Source organism: Natator depressus, chromosome 6, assembly GCF_965152275.1.
Source record: "Natator depressus isolate rNatDep1 chromosome 6, rNatDep2.hap1, whole genome shotgun sequence".
Classification (NCBI taxonomy): Eukaryota; Metazoa; Chordata; order Testudines; family Cheloniidae; genus Natator; species Natator depressus.
Window position 1 is genome coordinate 46,204,814 of NC_134239.1, and position 15,692 is coordinate 46,220,505.

At 42.7% G+C, this 15,692-nt stretch overlaps 1 protein-coding gene across 7 annotated transcripts in view; it reads right to left on the reverse strand.

Moving 5' to 3' along the window:
* Window positions 1-15,692, reverse strand: part of ANO5 (anoctamin 5) — a 93,692-nt gene that overhangs the window by 4,395 nt on the left and 73,605 nt on the right. For all 7 annotated transcript variants that reach the window (XM_074955183.1, XM_074955186.1, XM_074955190.1 and 4 more), the window contains 7 exons: window positions 15,297-15,519; window positions 12,290-12,459; window positions 8,569-8,666; window positions 8,109-8,239; window positions 6,161-6,366; window positions 3,185-3,366; window positions 639-744 (listed from right to left, as the gene is read on the reverse strand). In XM_074955183.1, coding sequence (XP_074811284.1) covers window positions 639-744; window positions 3,185-3,366; window positions 6,161-6,366; window positions 8,109-8,239; window positions 8,569-8,666; window positions 12,290-12,459; window positions 15,297-15,519 — 1,116 coding nt within the window. The remainder of the gene's footprint in view (window positions 1-638; window positions 745-3,184; window positions 3,367-6,160; window positions 6,367-8,108; window positions 8,240-8,568; window positions 8,667-12,289; window positions 12,460-15,296; window positions 15,520-15,692) is intronic.

Below are 15,692 nucleotides of genomic sequence, written 5' to 3' on the forward strand. Positions count from 1 at the left end.
CCTTACACTTAAACACCAACTTTGATCCCAAAGTGCTTCATAACAGGTTCAGGAGGAAGAGTGATACCCTCTGAATCGCCAGCACCATTCTGCTGCATCTAGGTGATTCCTTGTAGATATCCCATCCACATATTGACCCAGCTCAACTTGTGAGAACCGACAGGATCGCAGTGGGACATGCCATGGATACAGCTAATCAACAATCCCCTACTCCTTTGACAGCCTGCAAAAGGCTGGCTTTCTACTCAAAATGATTGATTTGAGCAATTTTAGCTGCTGCTCATCATCTTAAAACCCTTTTAGAAGGCAGTACTGCAGTCCTCTCACAAGCAGCACTCCCAACTAAACCAATGGGAGTTATACATATGGGAGGCCTAGTGGTTTAGTTATTTTCTTATTTGCATAAAAGGATTTAACTCTGCTCTTTTCTTTGGACCAAATCTCTTGATTTCAAAGGGAGTCTTGACTGAGTGAAAATTAAGGGTTTGGTCTTTATTTTGTACAGCTGATATTTTCTTTGTGTCGCTTATGCAAGTGAATACAGGATATTAGCAGCAGTTGTTTGACTTTCATAAAAAAATAGTAACTATATACAGAATGTATGATGTATTGATTTCAGAAGACTGATTGGCACATACCTCCATTATAATGATAAAGGCCAATTTTGCAGCAAGAATGTGCCAAAACTGCATAGTGTGTAAATATTTCTTCTCATGGCCTGGTGGATATCGGTAGTCTCTGTACCTGTTAGATATAAATAAATGTAAAGGTGAAATGTCATATTTAATATGAGACAGACTACAAGCTCAGTGACATTTACATGCAATACAGCTGTCATTTAAGGAACCTTTTGATCTTGTTCTAAATGTTCTGTTCTCTTTGGCAGGAACAGGTTAGCCCTTATAACTTGTTTCTATTGCCAGTTTGCTCAGGCACCCTTATTCACAACAACATAGGATGGCTGAGGATGTGTGAGAAGTGAAATTTATATGTGGATTACTACTGTATTCGGGTGGTGACCAAATAATGGACATTGCTGAATAGCACAATGGAAGCTGATTGAATGGTATCAGAATGGACAGATTTATTGGACAAATCAAGGGCTCAATGGGTGAGTAGGCATGTGTGTGTTCAGCATTAATATCTATGGCAGGATAAAGACAGACTACTGGAGCTTTACTCTGAGTCATGATCTGTCTGAAGTGGATTTGTTTTGTATCCAATCATATGTTTCCCTTTTGTTATGGATGTCTCTGAAGTTCCTTCTCCAATCCACAATTCCTTCACTATGGACAAATTCGCGCTTTTTCACCAATACACTGAAACCTTATGGACATAAATTCCTCTGCCATTGGTAAAATACGTCTATGCTAATGTACACCAGCTAAGAATATGTTCCAATATGTTTATGCAGATATTGACCCTTCTGTATAAAATGTCAAATACCTTGGCAAAGCCAGGCAGAAGACGACAACATTAGAATCACTTTGAAAATGCAGGGCTCCATCATGATAGTATGAAGCTCAACATTGCTCTTGAGAAACTTGTGGTATGCCAGGGCCTTATTCTTTGGGTATTTTTTCACTATGGCTGGGTAAACACAACATCCATTTTCCATAGCAGGAACTGTGCACGGAACTTCTTGCATATTGTAATAATGAACAAATGGTCCAAAGCCCATGCAAACTGAGGCAGGATCCTTCAGTCTCAAACTCTATGGTTAGAGAAGAACTTTATAATCAACTGCTGACCTAAACCATCAAAGAGCTAGCCACAAAGTGACCCCAACCTCCACACCACGTACACAGGTCACCCAGGTTCTTTCATGAATTGCACAAAATTAAGCAAGAAGTCAAAAAGGCTGGAGGTCTGGGTATGCAAAAGCTGCACAGCAAAAGTCAGAGAACAGCTCCAGGCCACCTACAAACATATGTACAGATACAAAAGAAGCTTCAAGAAGCTTCTCACAGAGAATTGCAATAGCCAAGTCATATGCAGAAGAACCTTTCGGTGCAGTGAACTGGCTAATTGTCTATACACAACCAGACACAAGCCCTATCCATTGCAAAGAAATCTCATCTTACTTCAAAGACAAAATCAACACAATTAGACTGGGCCATCCTGAGACAAAAGTAACGACACCGGAACCCCATCACATGTGACAGAATGTGGTCTCAACACCCAAAGAAAAGCTCTGAAGAATGTCTGGTTTCTTTACCCGTGAAACTGAACGCCTCCCTTCACAACTGGTGAAATCCAGCAAAAAAACCCTGGCCTCCATTCTAAACCTGATTCTAAGAGGATTCCAATCAGGCAACAGAACCACACCATATGCACTGTGTGTTCAATCAAAACTCACTTGCTGAGCTTGGATTTTGAATACTTGCATCAAACTGCTTGTGACCAATACATAGACCAGGGGTGGCCAAACTTACTGGCCCTCCAAACCGCATACGATAATCTTCATTAGTTTGAGAGCTGGGACCTGCCTGCCGGGGTGCTGGGGCTTCAGCCCCACTCCTGCGGAAGCCCCAAGCCCCGGCAAGTGCGCCCCTCAGGGCTGAAGCCCAGAGGCCCACCTCTCTGCTGGGCAGAAGTCCCTACCCCACACCCCGCAGCAAGGCAGAGGTCCTGAGCTCCCCCCCACGCCCAGTCTGGTAGGTAGAGAATGGGGGGGAGTGAGAGGAGCTCCATGAGCCTCACTTTAACAGTAAAAGAGCCGCATGTGGTTTGCAAGCCACAGTTTGATCACCCCTTATATAGACCAAAATCAGTTTTAGAAACTGAGCCAAATTCAGAGGTGATAATGAGTGGTGAGTATCTGGGTTCCCTAGATTCAGTTCGATACCTTCAGACCTATTTCCAGCAATTACCAAAGTGGGCTGGCTTTAAATCATACATTCTTAGTCTCTCCTGTTGGTTGCTTTCTGTGCCCTTTTTCATGCCTTTGCATTTGTTAGTTACACCAACTTGGACTCCCTTTGACTCAAATGAAAAAAAAAAGTGATTTTTGGTGGTTAGTGGGATTATCTAAATCATTTTCTAAAGGAAGCTAGATTCTGCACTAGTTCTGACATTGAAGAATTAGGCCTATCTATTTTCTAATTAATTTAAGTCTCAACTATCTACTTGGAAAACTGCATGTAAAACACAGAGACAATTTTTTTTTAAAATCACCACTAACCTGCATGTGAGAAAGTTCTCTGAATTATTTTTAGGCTCCTTTCCCTCTAGAAAATCTGAGACTTGGAACACGGATAGACTGTTGTTAATATATCCAGACATGGGTGAATCTTCATTTGTAAAATACGCATAGTAGTAAACTAAACGAGGGATCATATCAGATGTGAAGGCTACAATAAAGGCCTGAAAAAAGAAACAAAACTTGAGATCGTGCTGCATAAGTGACTTAGTGTCTCGCTTAATATTTTCCTTTGAAATGAAATATCTGATTCTGTTTGACGGTCTCATGTGAAGCTGGAACACTAGATGCAGCACTTTATTGGTCTTCAGTTTATAAAAAGTATCTTTAACCACTGCTGCTCTCTGGACATCCAGAAGCAGCTGAGGATCTAACTGAACCCATAGATTGTGAATCTTATTAATCATTCAATGGAAGGAATGAAATTATCTTGGGCATCTCCTGTGGTTTCCCTTCGCCAATTGGTACTGCCAATGACATATCTGAACTGAGCTTCAGTGAACTACCTCCCATGCATGCCTCAATCTGGCCAGACACTGGGAAAGTCAAGTGAACAAACCACCTGGTTCCAGTTAAATGGAAATGGAGAGCTGCATGTCATCAAAAGGAAGAAAGGAGAGCAGCAGAATACGGACCCTGGACTTCAGAAAAGCAGACTTTGACTCCCTCAGGGAACGGATGGGCAGGATCCCCTGGGGGGCTAATATAAGGGGGAAAAAAGTCCAGGACAGCTGGCTGTATTTTAAAGAAGCCTTATTGAGGGTGCAGGAACAAACCATCCTGATGTGCAGAAGGAATAGCAAATATGGCAGGCAACCAGCTTGGCTTAACAGAGAAATCTTCGGTGAGCTTAAACACAAAAAGGAAGCTTACAAGAAGTGGAAACTTGGACAGATGACTAGGGAGAAGTATAAGAATATTGCTTGAGCATGCAGGGGTGTAATCAGGAAGGCCAAAGCACAACTGGAGTTGCAGTTAGCAAGGGATGTGAAGGGTAACAAGAAGGGTTTCTACAGGTATGTTAGCAACAAGGAGGTCGTCAGGGAAACCGCGGGACCCATACTGAAAGGGGAGCAACCTAGTGACAGATGATGTGGAAAAAACTGAAGTACTCAATGCTTTTTTTTGCCTCGGTCTTCGCAGACACGGTCAGCTCCCAGACTGCTGCACTGGGGAGCGCAGTATGGGGAGGAGGTGACCAGCCTTCAGTGGTGAAAGAACATGTTAAAGACTATTTAGAAAAGCTGGACGAGCACAACTCAATGGGGCCATGTGCAAGGTAACAGAGTGCTGACTGATGTGATTGCAGAGCCATTGGCCATTATCTTTGAAATCTCATGGCGATCAGGGGAAGTTCCAGACGACTGGAAAAAGGCTAATGTAGTGCCCATCTTTAAAAAAGGGAAGAAGGAGAATCCGGGGAACTACAGACTGGTCAGCCTCACCTCAGTCCCTGGAAAAATCATGGAGCAGATCCTCCAGAAATCCATTTTGAAACACTTGGAGGAGAGGAAGGTGATCAGAAACAGTCAACATGGATTCACCAGGGCAGTAATGCCTGACCAACCTGATTGCGTTCAATGATGAGATAACTGGCTCTGTGGATGAGGGGAAAGCAGTGGACCTGTTATTCCTTGACTTTAGCAAAGCTTTTGATACGGTCTCCCACAGTATTCTTGCCAGCAATTAAAGACGTACGGATTGGACGAATGGACTATAAGGTGGATAGAAAGCTGGCTAGATCGTCAGGCTCAATGGGTAATGATCAATGGCTCAATGTCTAGTTGGCAGCCGGTATCAAACGGAGTGCCCCAGGGGTCAGTCCTGGAGCCGGTTTTGTTCAACATCTTCATTAATGATCTGGATGATGGGATGAATTGCACCCTCAGCAAGTCTGCAGATGACACTAATTTGGGGGGAGAGGTAGATATGATGGAGGCTGGGGATACTGTCTAGAGTGACTTAGACAAATTGGAGGATTGGGCCAAAAGAAACCTGATGAGGTTCAACAAGGACAAGTGTAGAATCCTGCACTTAGGACGGAAGAATCCCATGCCCGGCTGCAGGCTGGGGACTGACTGGCTAAGCAGCAGTTTTGCAGAAAAGGACCTGGGGATTACAGTGGACGAGAAGTTGGATGAGAGTCAACAGTGTGCCCTTGTTGCCAAGAAGGCAAACGGCATATTGGGCTGCATTAGTAGGAGCGTTGCCAGCAGATTGAGGGAAGTGATTATTCCCCTCTATTTGGCACTGGTGAGGCCACATCTGGAGTATTGCATCCAGTTTTGCCCCCCCCCCCCCCCCCGACCCCTACTAAAGAAAGGATGTGGACAAATTGGAGAGAGTCCAGTGAAGGGAAATGAAAATGAAAATGATTAGGGGGCTGGTGCACATGACTTATTAGGAGAGGCTGAGGGAACTGGTATTGTTTAGTCTGCAGAAGAGTGAGGGGGGATTTGATAGCAGCCTTCAACTACCTGAAGGGAGGTTCCAAAGAGGATGGAGCTCGGCTGTTCTCAAATGGTGGCAGACGACAGAACAAGGAGCAATGGTCTCAAGTTGCAGTGGGGGAGGTTTAGGTTGGATATTGAGAAACACTATTTCACTAGGAGGGTGGTGAAGCACTGGAATGGGTTACCTAGGGAGATGGTGGAATCTCCATCTTTAGAGGTTTTTAAGGCCTGGCTTGACAAAGCCCTAGCTGGGATGATTTAGCTGGGGTTGGTCCTGCTTTGTGCAGGGGGTTGGACTAGATGATCTCCTGAGGTCTCTTCCAACCCTAATCTTCTATGATTCTATGATCACTGCACTGCACTGCAACTCAAATGGTGGTGTTATACACATAATGAATTGGTTCTATACAGAATGAAAAACAGTAGAAGCTGATTATAAAACCTACAAATCCTGGAAATATAAAGAATTATAAGAAAATGGACTTAGCACAGTTAGTTTACTTACGTTAGTGACAACAGACAAGATGGCCATTCCATTTAGAATTTCTTGCCAAACTCCTATACTGTGGGCTTTGGCAGCAACAGGCCTCCTGAACTGAGTGGTAAGCTTCCAGGAATCCACTCGAATCTCCAAGATATTATTCATCAGCGCAAGAAGGGGAGCCAGTGGAAAAGAGGCCACAAACAGAGTAATAAATCCAAACTGAATGACTGCATGGGAGGAAGGGAAATGAACAACAGTTGTTTTGAACTCTAGGGAAATTATCTTTAAGTTCACAATTCATGCTATTGAAATTCCAGAGCATTCAAGATAACCTTACCAAGTGAAAAACAACTCTAGTGGAATGTATTCATATCACCAATTTTCTAAATTGCAACAATGTGCTAATAAAAGTATAGTATCCAAGTACTTTCAAGAAAGAAAAGCATGCGTGTGTGTTATAACTGAAAGACTCGGCAGTTTGGAGAAGAGATTGAATACACAAAGCAGTAAAGTCTGACTGACCAGCCTTTGACTGATGCAAGACTTTGCATGCTGGCTCTCAAGCCCTCCAATTTATACAATTATTTTATAGACCAACCTCTTTTAGTTTTTAATTAATTTTAATTCATTCCCAAACAAGAAACAAATATTCTGAGCTTCTCCCCTTGTGACCCTATTGTTCATGGGTTTATTTATGTATATAGTTTGTAATTTTTTAATTCATATTAAGATTTACCAGTGGCACTAAACACATATGTAATGAACTGTCAATAATCACTTTAGCTATCACCAAAATCAAACCTCCTCTGGTGTGGTATGTAGCAGCCTTTTCAGTTGTGCCAACACTACCCCACAATAGTTTAGGCACAGAAAGTGAAAAGGAATATTATATCTACTTAAAGCTCCAGGAGAATGTAAAACAACATAACATTTCACCAAGATATTGGCGTTAAATACTGTTCCAAAACTGCTATTAGAGATCTCATGACCACCTGTGGTCAGGACTTCAATTTTCCATCACAGCCAAAAAAACATAATCCCCAACAACCAAGTGGTCACTGAATCATGCTGAGGGAATGGTTTAATTATGATTCAGCAGAAGGAAAGACATCTACTGCATCTTCACTACCAACAGCAGCTATTTTTTACCTTGCGGGTCTCCCATCCAAGTAGTGATCAGGCCGGACCATGGTTGGCATGTGAGATTTGACAAGATCACAGGCCAAGGTGAAATGGCTACATGACACGAATGCGGCTAGATAGTTCCAAACAAGATTTACAGATTTATATGCACAGCTTAGGAGTAGCATTAAGAGGGACACCACCAGGCAAACTTCAACAAATTTTGCCCTTTCTATTTGACAAACATTGTTTTTTTTCAGTGTTTCTGGATTGTTCATGGGCTTAATTTCTGGTTTTTTAGTTAGCTGTTTGCAAACTGTTTCATCTGTCATGTCGGCATCATTTTAGAAATAGTGCCAGTTGGTTAGCTCATGCTCCCTCTGCTGGTCAGTTAGGTAGTATCAGAGCACAAATCAGTGCAGACCCAAAACACAGTGGATTCTCTGATCCACATTGTGGGTCTCATATCTGCAGTGCAGATCCTTACAGCATACTTGGCACTCATCCCATGGTCAGAGTTTCCACTGACATCAGTGGAAGTTATGCCTAGGAAGAATGGCAGAATATGCACTAGAGAGCTGCAGTGTGGATAACAAATCCACCATCCAACTGAGAGAGAAATAGTTCTTGGATATATAATACTATGAACAAGAACTTTGCTCAATGCATTATAATAATATAAAGGCAGCTTCATTTATTGGGCTGACCTATTTAACTCTATCAGTGAATTTTATGCTGTTTACAATACTTATCAGAGAACATGCCAACTTTTAACTGGAAAGCTCTGCTCTTATAACCTAATAACAAAGCTTCTTATCTTCATTTCAAAGTTGTGTTTTCAGCTCACCCATTTCTAGATATTCATAGAATAGCCCCAAGGCTCCAAAGCTCTGCAGATCATGATCCTGCTCCCAGCGACTATATAAATTCTCTGGATTACATCTGGCTTTCCTGCGTCCCCACCAATTCCAAATCCAGCTGTGTGGGGAGGGGAAATGGGAACAATAAGGGAGGGGGGAAGATAGAGTCATGATTAGAGAATATATTATGCACTATAAATTGATTCATAAGCACCTCTTTCCCCCAAAGGAAACCAACTCCTCACTCCCATACTGTACAGTCTTTACAAACATCTTCTACAGAAAAGAAGCCAAAAAGAACTCTAAAAATTTGATTTACTTTTCAGCACTTTTGCAGTTCATTTACCTACAGCATTCCTCTCAGTTTGGCCAGTGAAATGATGCTACTCATCACCCTTAATTTCAGCCATCTACAAACTCAGTGGCTCAGTGTAAGGCATCACTTACGGTACAATGGCCTCTTGTATATTTCCCCAAATTTGCTTGCCGGCCATAACTATGGTGAGCTGTGTCGTCAATTCAATCAGGCAGCCTGCAGGATCACACTGACCAAAAAAAAAAGTTGTGGAGAAAGCAGTAATGCAAGTTACTAAATTGGCCATCACCTTAATAAAATACAATGTAATGTAAGAAAGAGTTCTTAAAGTGCTCAGGGAAAGAAGTAATTTGCACTTCAGCTCCCAGCTGAAAATTCACCTTCGGGGAGACTGTTACAAAAGGCTAAACTGTGTTGTATTTTTATCCAAAAAGGAAATGTGCTAGGTTAAATATTTCAAAATTGAAATATACAGACCATTTGAAAGACAGAGTTACTCAACAGGGCTTAGACTGGCCTCTATGGGTATATCTACACTGCAGTTGGGAGTGTGCCTCACAGCTCAGGGAGACGGACTCGCACTAGCTCTCCTCAAGCTAGCACACTAAAAATAGCAGTGTGAATGTAGAGGCATGGACACTGGCTTGGGCTGGCCCCCTGAGATTGAACCCAGTGGGGCCTTAGATTGGGTAGCTAGCCTGAGGCACTGCCCATACAGCAATATCCACACTATTATTTTGAGTGTGCTAGCTTGAACAGACCTAGTCTACGCTCCCAGCTGAGTGCAGACATACCCTATATGGGTGCATGTGAATGGGGCATAAGCAGTCTTCCAACTTCCTCCAGTAACAGTTCCTGCCTTTCCCATTGAGTCCAGTGAGATGCCAACATGGCACCATTTACCTCGAAATACCAGAGGCCAAATCCCAACTACTGAACTACTGCATCTCCTATTCACTTCATAGAGAGCTGGATGTATTTAGCACTTCTCAGGATTTGGCCCTCGCTGTTTGCAGTTTTTTAAAATTTCTGCTCCTTATCAGGTCCACCAAGAGAATTTACTAGCCCTGAAAACATCTAGAAGACTTCAGTCCCTAACTTTGCTAAGATAGCTGCCCTTTGTTTGCCTTAAGCTATTTTCCTCCTTCTTGCCCTCCAGGCAACATTTAACACCCAATGCTGCCTTCAGAGGTTTACACATGGCTTCACTGGGAGTCACGCATGAATATCCAAAGCCAGAACTTTTAGAAGTGTTTTGCATTCAGCAGAAGGCCAGTCTTCTTTGATGCTAACCTCAGTGTTCAAAACGCTGGTGGAGATACCTTAATGTCAGTGAGCACTTTCATTTACAATGGCTTTAATCTGCCCAGAGGAGCACCGTCTTCACCCGCATACAGTACTCACAGAGCCAGAGGCCCCACTAAACAGAACCAGTACATCACTGAGATAAGTAAGGTGCCCATCAATGATTTATAAAAAATAATCTTGTTCATGGGGAAAGGAAGCTCAAGGTCCTCATGCTGTTTAGGGACAGTAAATTCTCATGGTGGCACTCATAAAGAGCAGACATTTTAAAGACTAATCTTCTTGGCAAATAGCAAGGGTCAAATCCTGAGACGTGCTAAATACATCCAGACCCAGAAAGGGATTTAGGCACCTAACTGCTGCTTTAGGCACATAAATCCAAAATCTAGATCCTCCAAATCCTCACTCAGCAGCCACCTAATCCTGTAGATATCTAAACCCCCTAGGTACCTAAATTTTCACCTGTAAAGTCCCAGTGGTGAACAAACTTCTTTGGGCATGTGCAATACTGTTCAAATCATGACTTTGCCAAGCTGTTCAGAGCCAAGCTCATGTCTAAACTCTGGCAGAACCCTGAAACTACACATTTTCCCCAACTATCTTACCTGCAGGGTCTGATCTGGTAGGCAGGCTTAGAGGTCGCCTTAGGCCATGCCTATCAGATCCAGCCCTGCACAAAATACAGCTGTGACAATACGACAATATCCTGCCATAACTTGAGCAAACCTTACAGATTTAAGTTTAATACCTTTTGGGTCCCTTATATTGAAAATGCAAACTGTGTATTATTGTACAGAACTTCTTTAGGAGGAAGGCAGGATTAATTAAACCTCTGGAAGGTATCAGGAACTTCAAAGGTCTTTTGGGGACTGTAAGTGTGAAGTGGATTTCTTAAGAAATACTTAGGGGTGAGGGGAATGCAAATGACCCACCTCAAATCCATCCTTCGGAAACTGCATTTTGAGCAGAGACTCGTTGGCTAATTACATGGTCATGATCTCTTCAAAGAGCCATGATGGATAAATGAGAGACTCTTACTCTTGAGGGTTCTTGTTCATAGCAAAGGGTATGGTGAACTTGAAACCACAGGAAAACCCCAGGTTGAAGGAGTGCTCCTGCCAGAGCCCAGGTTGTACTTGGGGTGATCTCTGGTAAGCTATTAGCATGTGTGTAGGTTTTATTGTCTTTAATATGTTTTCTCTATAGTGCTTTTACCTGAAGAATATGTGCTTGCTTAGAAAGAACTTTTTGGTAACTTTCAACTGTGGCAATTACACTGCGTATCGTCTCTCAGAAGAGAATGAAAAAGAAATCTGCTTAGGCAGCCTGTCTTTCGCTGGGAATAACACAGTGAAAGCAGGAAACTGTTCACCCTGGAAATACCTGGTGAGGAGGGAGAGAGAGACACATCTCTCTCCAAGAAAGGCAATGGCTGCGAAGCTGAAAGACCAAGAATGGGTTCCCTGGCTGAACCACTGAGGTGAAGTACAGGTGCAGTTGCCCCAAACTGTGACAACAGCCTTGGAGGTGGTCATGATGCCAGAGTCACCACTATACTAACAGTCCAGTGACTAGAGAACTCACCTTGGTTATGAGAGACCTGGGTTCAAATCCCCACTCTGCCTGATTCACAGCAGGGATTTGAACCCAGGTCTCCCATCTTCCAGGTGAGTGACTTGCCCAATGAGCTATGGGTTATTCTGGGCGAGGGTTCTCTCAATCTCTCCTGCTGAAACTATTTCACATTGTGTAAAACACTTAAATAGTCATTGGGGTAGGGAATGGAGCCCAGGTCCTCCAGGAGAATACACTAATTGCTACTCTATAGAGTTATTCTCACTCTCTGGTCCAGTGGGTCAGGTGCTCTAATCACTGGGTATAAGATGGCTGGGCCTAAGGGAGCTCCACAATCACCATCATTTTTTGGCAAGAAAGAGCTGAGCTGGCTTAGGAGCCTAACTCCAGGACAGGGTTCACAGCTGTGAATCCCGAGTAGAGACAAGCATCTTCCTCCAGCACCTAACTCCCTTTGAGGAGCAGAGCTTAGGCCACATCCCTCTCCTCTGCATTTCCTATAGTGTAGTTTAGGCATATCCCCTCTCAGTTTGCTGGCTTCTCTGAATCCCATTCTTCACTACTTAACTCGCCCCTTCCACTGTATAGGGAGCCTCGGCAGCTAATGTAGGGCTGTGGATTCTACTGGGTGGCAGGGTGCCTAAATGTTAAGTGTTGCAATGTTGACCCTAAGTTCCCTTTAAGGATCTAGCTCTAGATCCTCAGATATACCGGACCTCCACTTGGTGTCCCCAAGGAGAAGGGGTGGGGGCCCTAGGTAGCTTTCTATTATCTTTTCATCTTTCTGATCCTGGGAACAGTCAAGGGGTGGTTCGGTCCCTGTGCCAGTTTAGAGCAGCAACAGAGCATTCATTCCAAGCACCTTCCTACATTTAGAAAACTTCTGGTATCAAGGGGATGGAGGCAGTGGTGAGGCTCTGGCCAACTGTATTTATTACATATACTCCTCCTAAAGTCCAGAGGAATGCATACCTCTTCGTTTCTCCAGCGACTAAACATATATGTATATTTGCCAGGGTATCCCACAAATTTCCCTTTGAAGAAAGCCACATAGAAGCAGGATGAGTAGTAGTTGACAAACTGGAACAGGAACATCTTCATAGTGAGTCTGTTCTCATACTCCAGGTGAGTTCTTGGGATCTCTGTGAAACCAAAATAAAACAGTTTTAGATTCCTGTTAGCCCATTTCAAACATGCAGATTCATAAATGTTTGTCACCCTCGGTACTCTAACATCTCAACGTTACGGTAAGGAGCCAGCATTCCTATTGTCAGACAGTATGTCCTCTATGCACAGCACAGCTCTGAGCAGGGAGGGACATGGGACTCATTCTAGAAATGCTAATCAGATCAGATTTCCCCCTTTTCACATACCGGCTATTGTCACCAGCTCCACCTTGGAATCTTTCATCACTTAATTCCTCAGAGCAGCATTTCCCAAACTGTTGGTTGTGCCCTCTGGGGTGAGAAAGTTTCCATTTTGGCAGTAAAATAGAAACCTAGCATAGATGGAGAAGATCTCTTGTGTCCTGAAAGAGAATCACTTGCTGCAGTTTTATAGGGCCGGATCTTCAAAAGTACTTTGCTCTCATAACTTTAAGTGAAGTCAGTGGGAGCTGTAGGTACTCAGCACCTTTCAAAGAAAGGCCAAAGGTGAGTGAGAGCAAAAGAAGGATTCCTATTTGTCAGGAAGATAGTTGAAGCAAAGAGGTAACATGCTGGTGTGAACACCACAAGGGTGCTACTGAGGACTCTGCTCCACTCATAATCACGTTTTCCATCATGTTTGCTTTTCTCAATAGTGGAAAGCACTAATCCCACCGCTGGTAAAATAAACATTCGATAAATAGCCATTCTGAGCAGGAGGAGAGAGAAAAATAAACCACAAGAACTCAGGCTGGCCAGCAGTGGGCCGAATCTCGCGGTAGACACACTGGACGAAGCTGGCTTCGGGAAAGGGCTACTTTACTCTTCCCTTCATGAATGTTACTGAGTTTGGCCTGACAAATAATTTCTGGAGTCCATAAAGGGCTTTCAAGTAATTGGACAGTCAAAAACAGGGGAGTCACAATAGGAAAATATTTGGGAACTCTTGTCTTAGAACTACTGAAGTGACACATTTTGCATTCGGGTTCAAATTTTACTCTCAAACTTTGACTCCACTGGTAATTAAACCTGTGCATCTCAGAGCAAAATTTGGCCTAATTGTTACATATAATTCAGGAATGAAGGTGGCAAAACACATTCTTGAGAGATATAGCCAATGTTTCATACTCCTTTCTTCCACTAAAGCTTCAAGTCTCAGCAGAGTGCAGATTCTCTTCTCAACATTAGAGGGCAGTAGTCACACAAAAGCAAAGAAGTGGATGATCTTTTCTGATTTTAGCTGATCACCACAAAACAGTGTGAGCTAATTTACAGAGGTCAATGGTATTTCACAGACAAGGAATTAGTCCTTCACATTAATGTGCAGACATAAAAAAAATGATTGTTTGAGCTTTCATGCATGTATTAGTGGGATTTAGCAGGATTCAATCTGAAGATGAAAAAACAAATTAAATAGGAATCATTTTCTCTTCTATGCAAATGATTATCTTAGTAGTTTATTTGTGCTTATTATCCCATTATTGGACAGAAAGGGGAATAAAAGTTAAGAGCCAGACAATCAAATTTATCCCAGAGAAGTAAGCAATACAGAACTATAGTTCTAGATGTGGTGTTCTTGGGCCTCTTCCGCTCACACTGAAGCCAATGGCAAAACTCCCACTGTGATTTCGTTACAAATAGGGAGTAGGTAAGCTCCGACTACATAAAGACAGGCAGGAGCAAAGAGAGTGAACTCTCACAGTGCACAGTCCAATCCACAGAGTGTTACTGACTTACTCCAAGACGGACCCCTCCCTATCCTTAAATCTAGAAGTATGATGCCAGGATTAAGACTATCTGAATACTTTAGCATTAGTTTCACAAACTAACATGTTAGTGGACAGTACTTTTTTAGTTAGTTTGTTTGTTAAAACTGAACATTTGGCAACATACTCATTCTCTGTGTAATGCAAAGCAACTTCGAGGGACTGAAAAATAATAAGAAATCAGATCGTTCCCTCCCAAGAAAAACACACAGAGAGGGCCCTGGGAGAGGAAATTTCTACAAGCACCTCATCATGCAAATAACCATACACACTCCCATGTCGGCAATGGGCCTCCAGCAACATCCTCCAGTTCCTGGGCAGCGTGGCTCTATTGGAGATGCACTATCAGGGCCCCCATCTGGTCACAGTCATGAGGAAAAAGATGATACAGTCCTAAATCCACCTGTTCCTGCCATCAGTCTGTCTAGTTTCCACTCTCTTCCCTGTATGAATGCTGGATCTACAGGCTCCAGTACTGTGGAAGCTTTCCTCACCCTAGTGCTTTTCCATAAGGGAGATCCAGGTGTACAAATCTGGGTGAGACAATTGTAGCCAATAAAATTAAGGAGCACGCTTATTTAACTGGTATAATTGTCCTACTTGACATAGAAAACAGTGCTCCATTTTTAGAATCACAGGTAGTTCATATTCAGGACTTCTAAAGGAAATTCTGCTAAATCAAGATGGTTTGATCTTGCTTTGAAGAGTTTAATATTATACACAATTATAATTTTTAATTAGACTTCAGAACACGATTGCCTTGGTGTCAGGATAATTTCAGCACATGCAGACATTATAAAAAAAGATACACACATAACAAGACAGAGCCACGTATGACAATAGCTACTCAGATACAAGTAGACTGAGTGAAATTGTTCAACTTTGTCCAGCATAGCCATAGTTACAAGACAAAGACTCACCACAAACCTATAGGGCTTGGGCACAATGGAAATTGTGCATGAGCAAGGAAAGCAGTATCAGGCCCCAACAGATAGATTCTACTTTTAGTGACTCCATTATAGAGCGGAATGTCTCCCTGGCAATTTTGTTCTCTTGCAAGTTGCTTACCCATATCAGTGATCCAGATAGCTATTTTCTCATATAAGAAATTCAGTATCATGATCATGACAAAGTTCAGGCATGATGCGGTAACTGAAGTTGCCAGCTGTGGGGTCAGTAGTCCACTGATGGGTTGCAGAGTTTGTGTATTCTCCATGATGCTGGCAAAGGCAGCATAGACTGCAAGACGGTACACTATCACAGCTATCATACTAGCTATGATCAGAGAGATCTAAGGAAAGGAGAGAGATGTAGAGTATATTTACACTACAACACAGTTGCGCACATGCACTTTAAGAATGGAAATTCATAGGGTCATGCTTTAGATTTTTTTTTCTTTAGTTCTTTTGGCTATGAGTTCAGGAGCACTGAAATGCAAAGTACACAGATAAAATACTTTTGGTG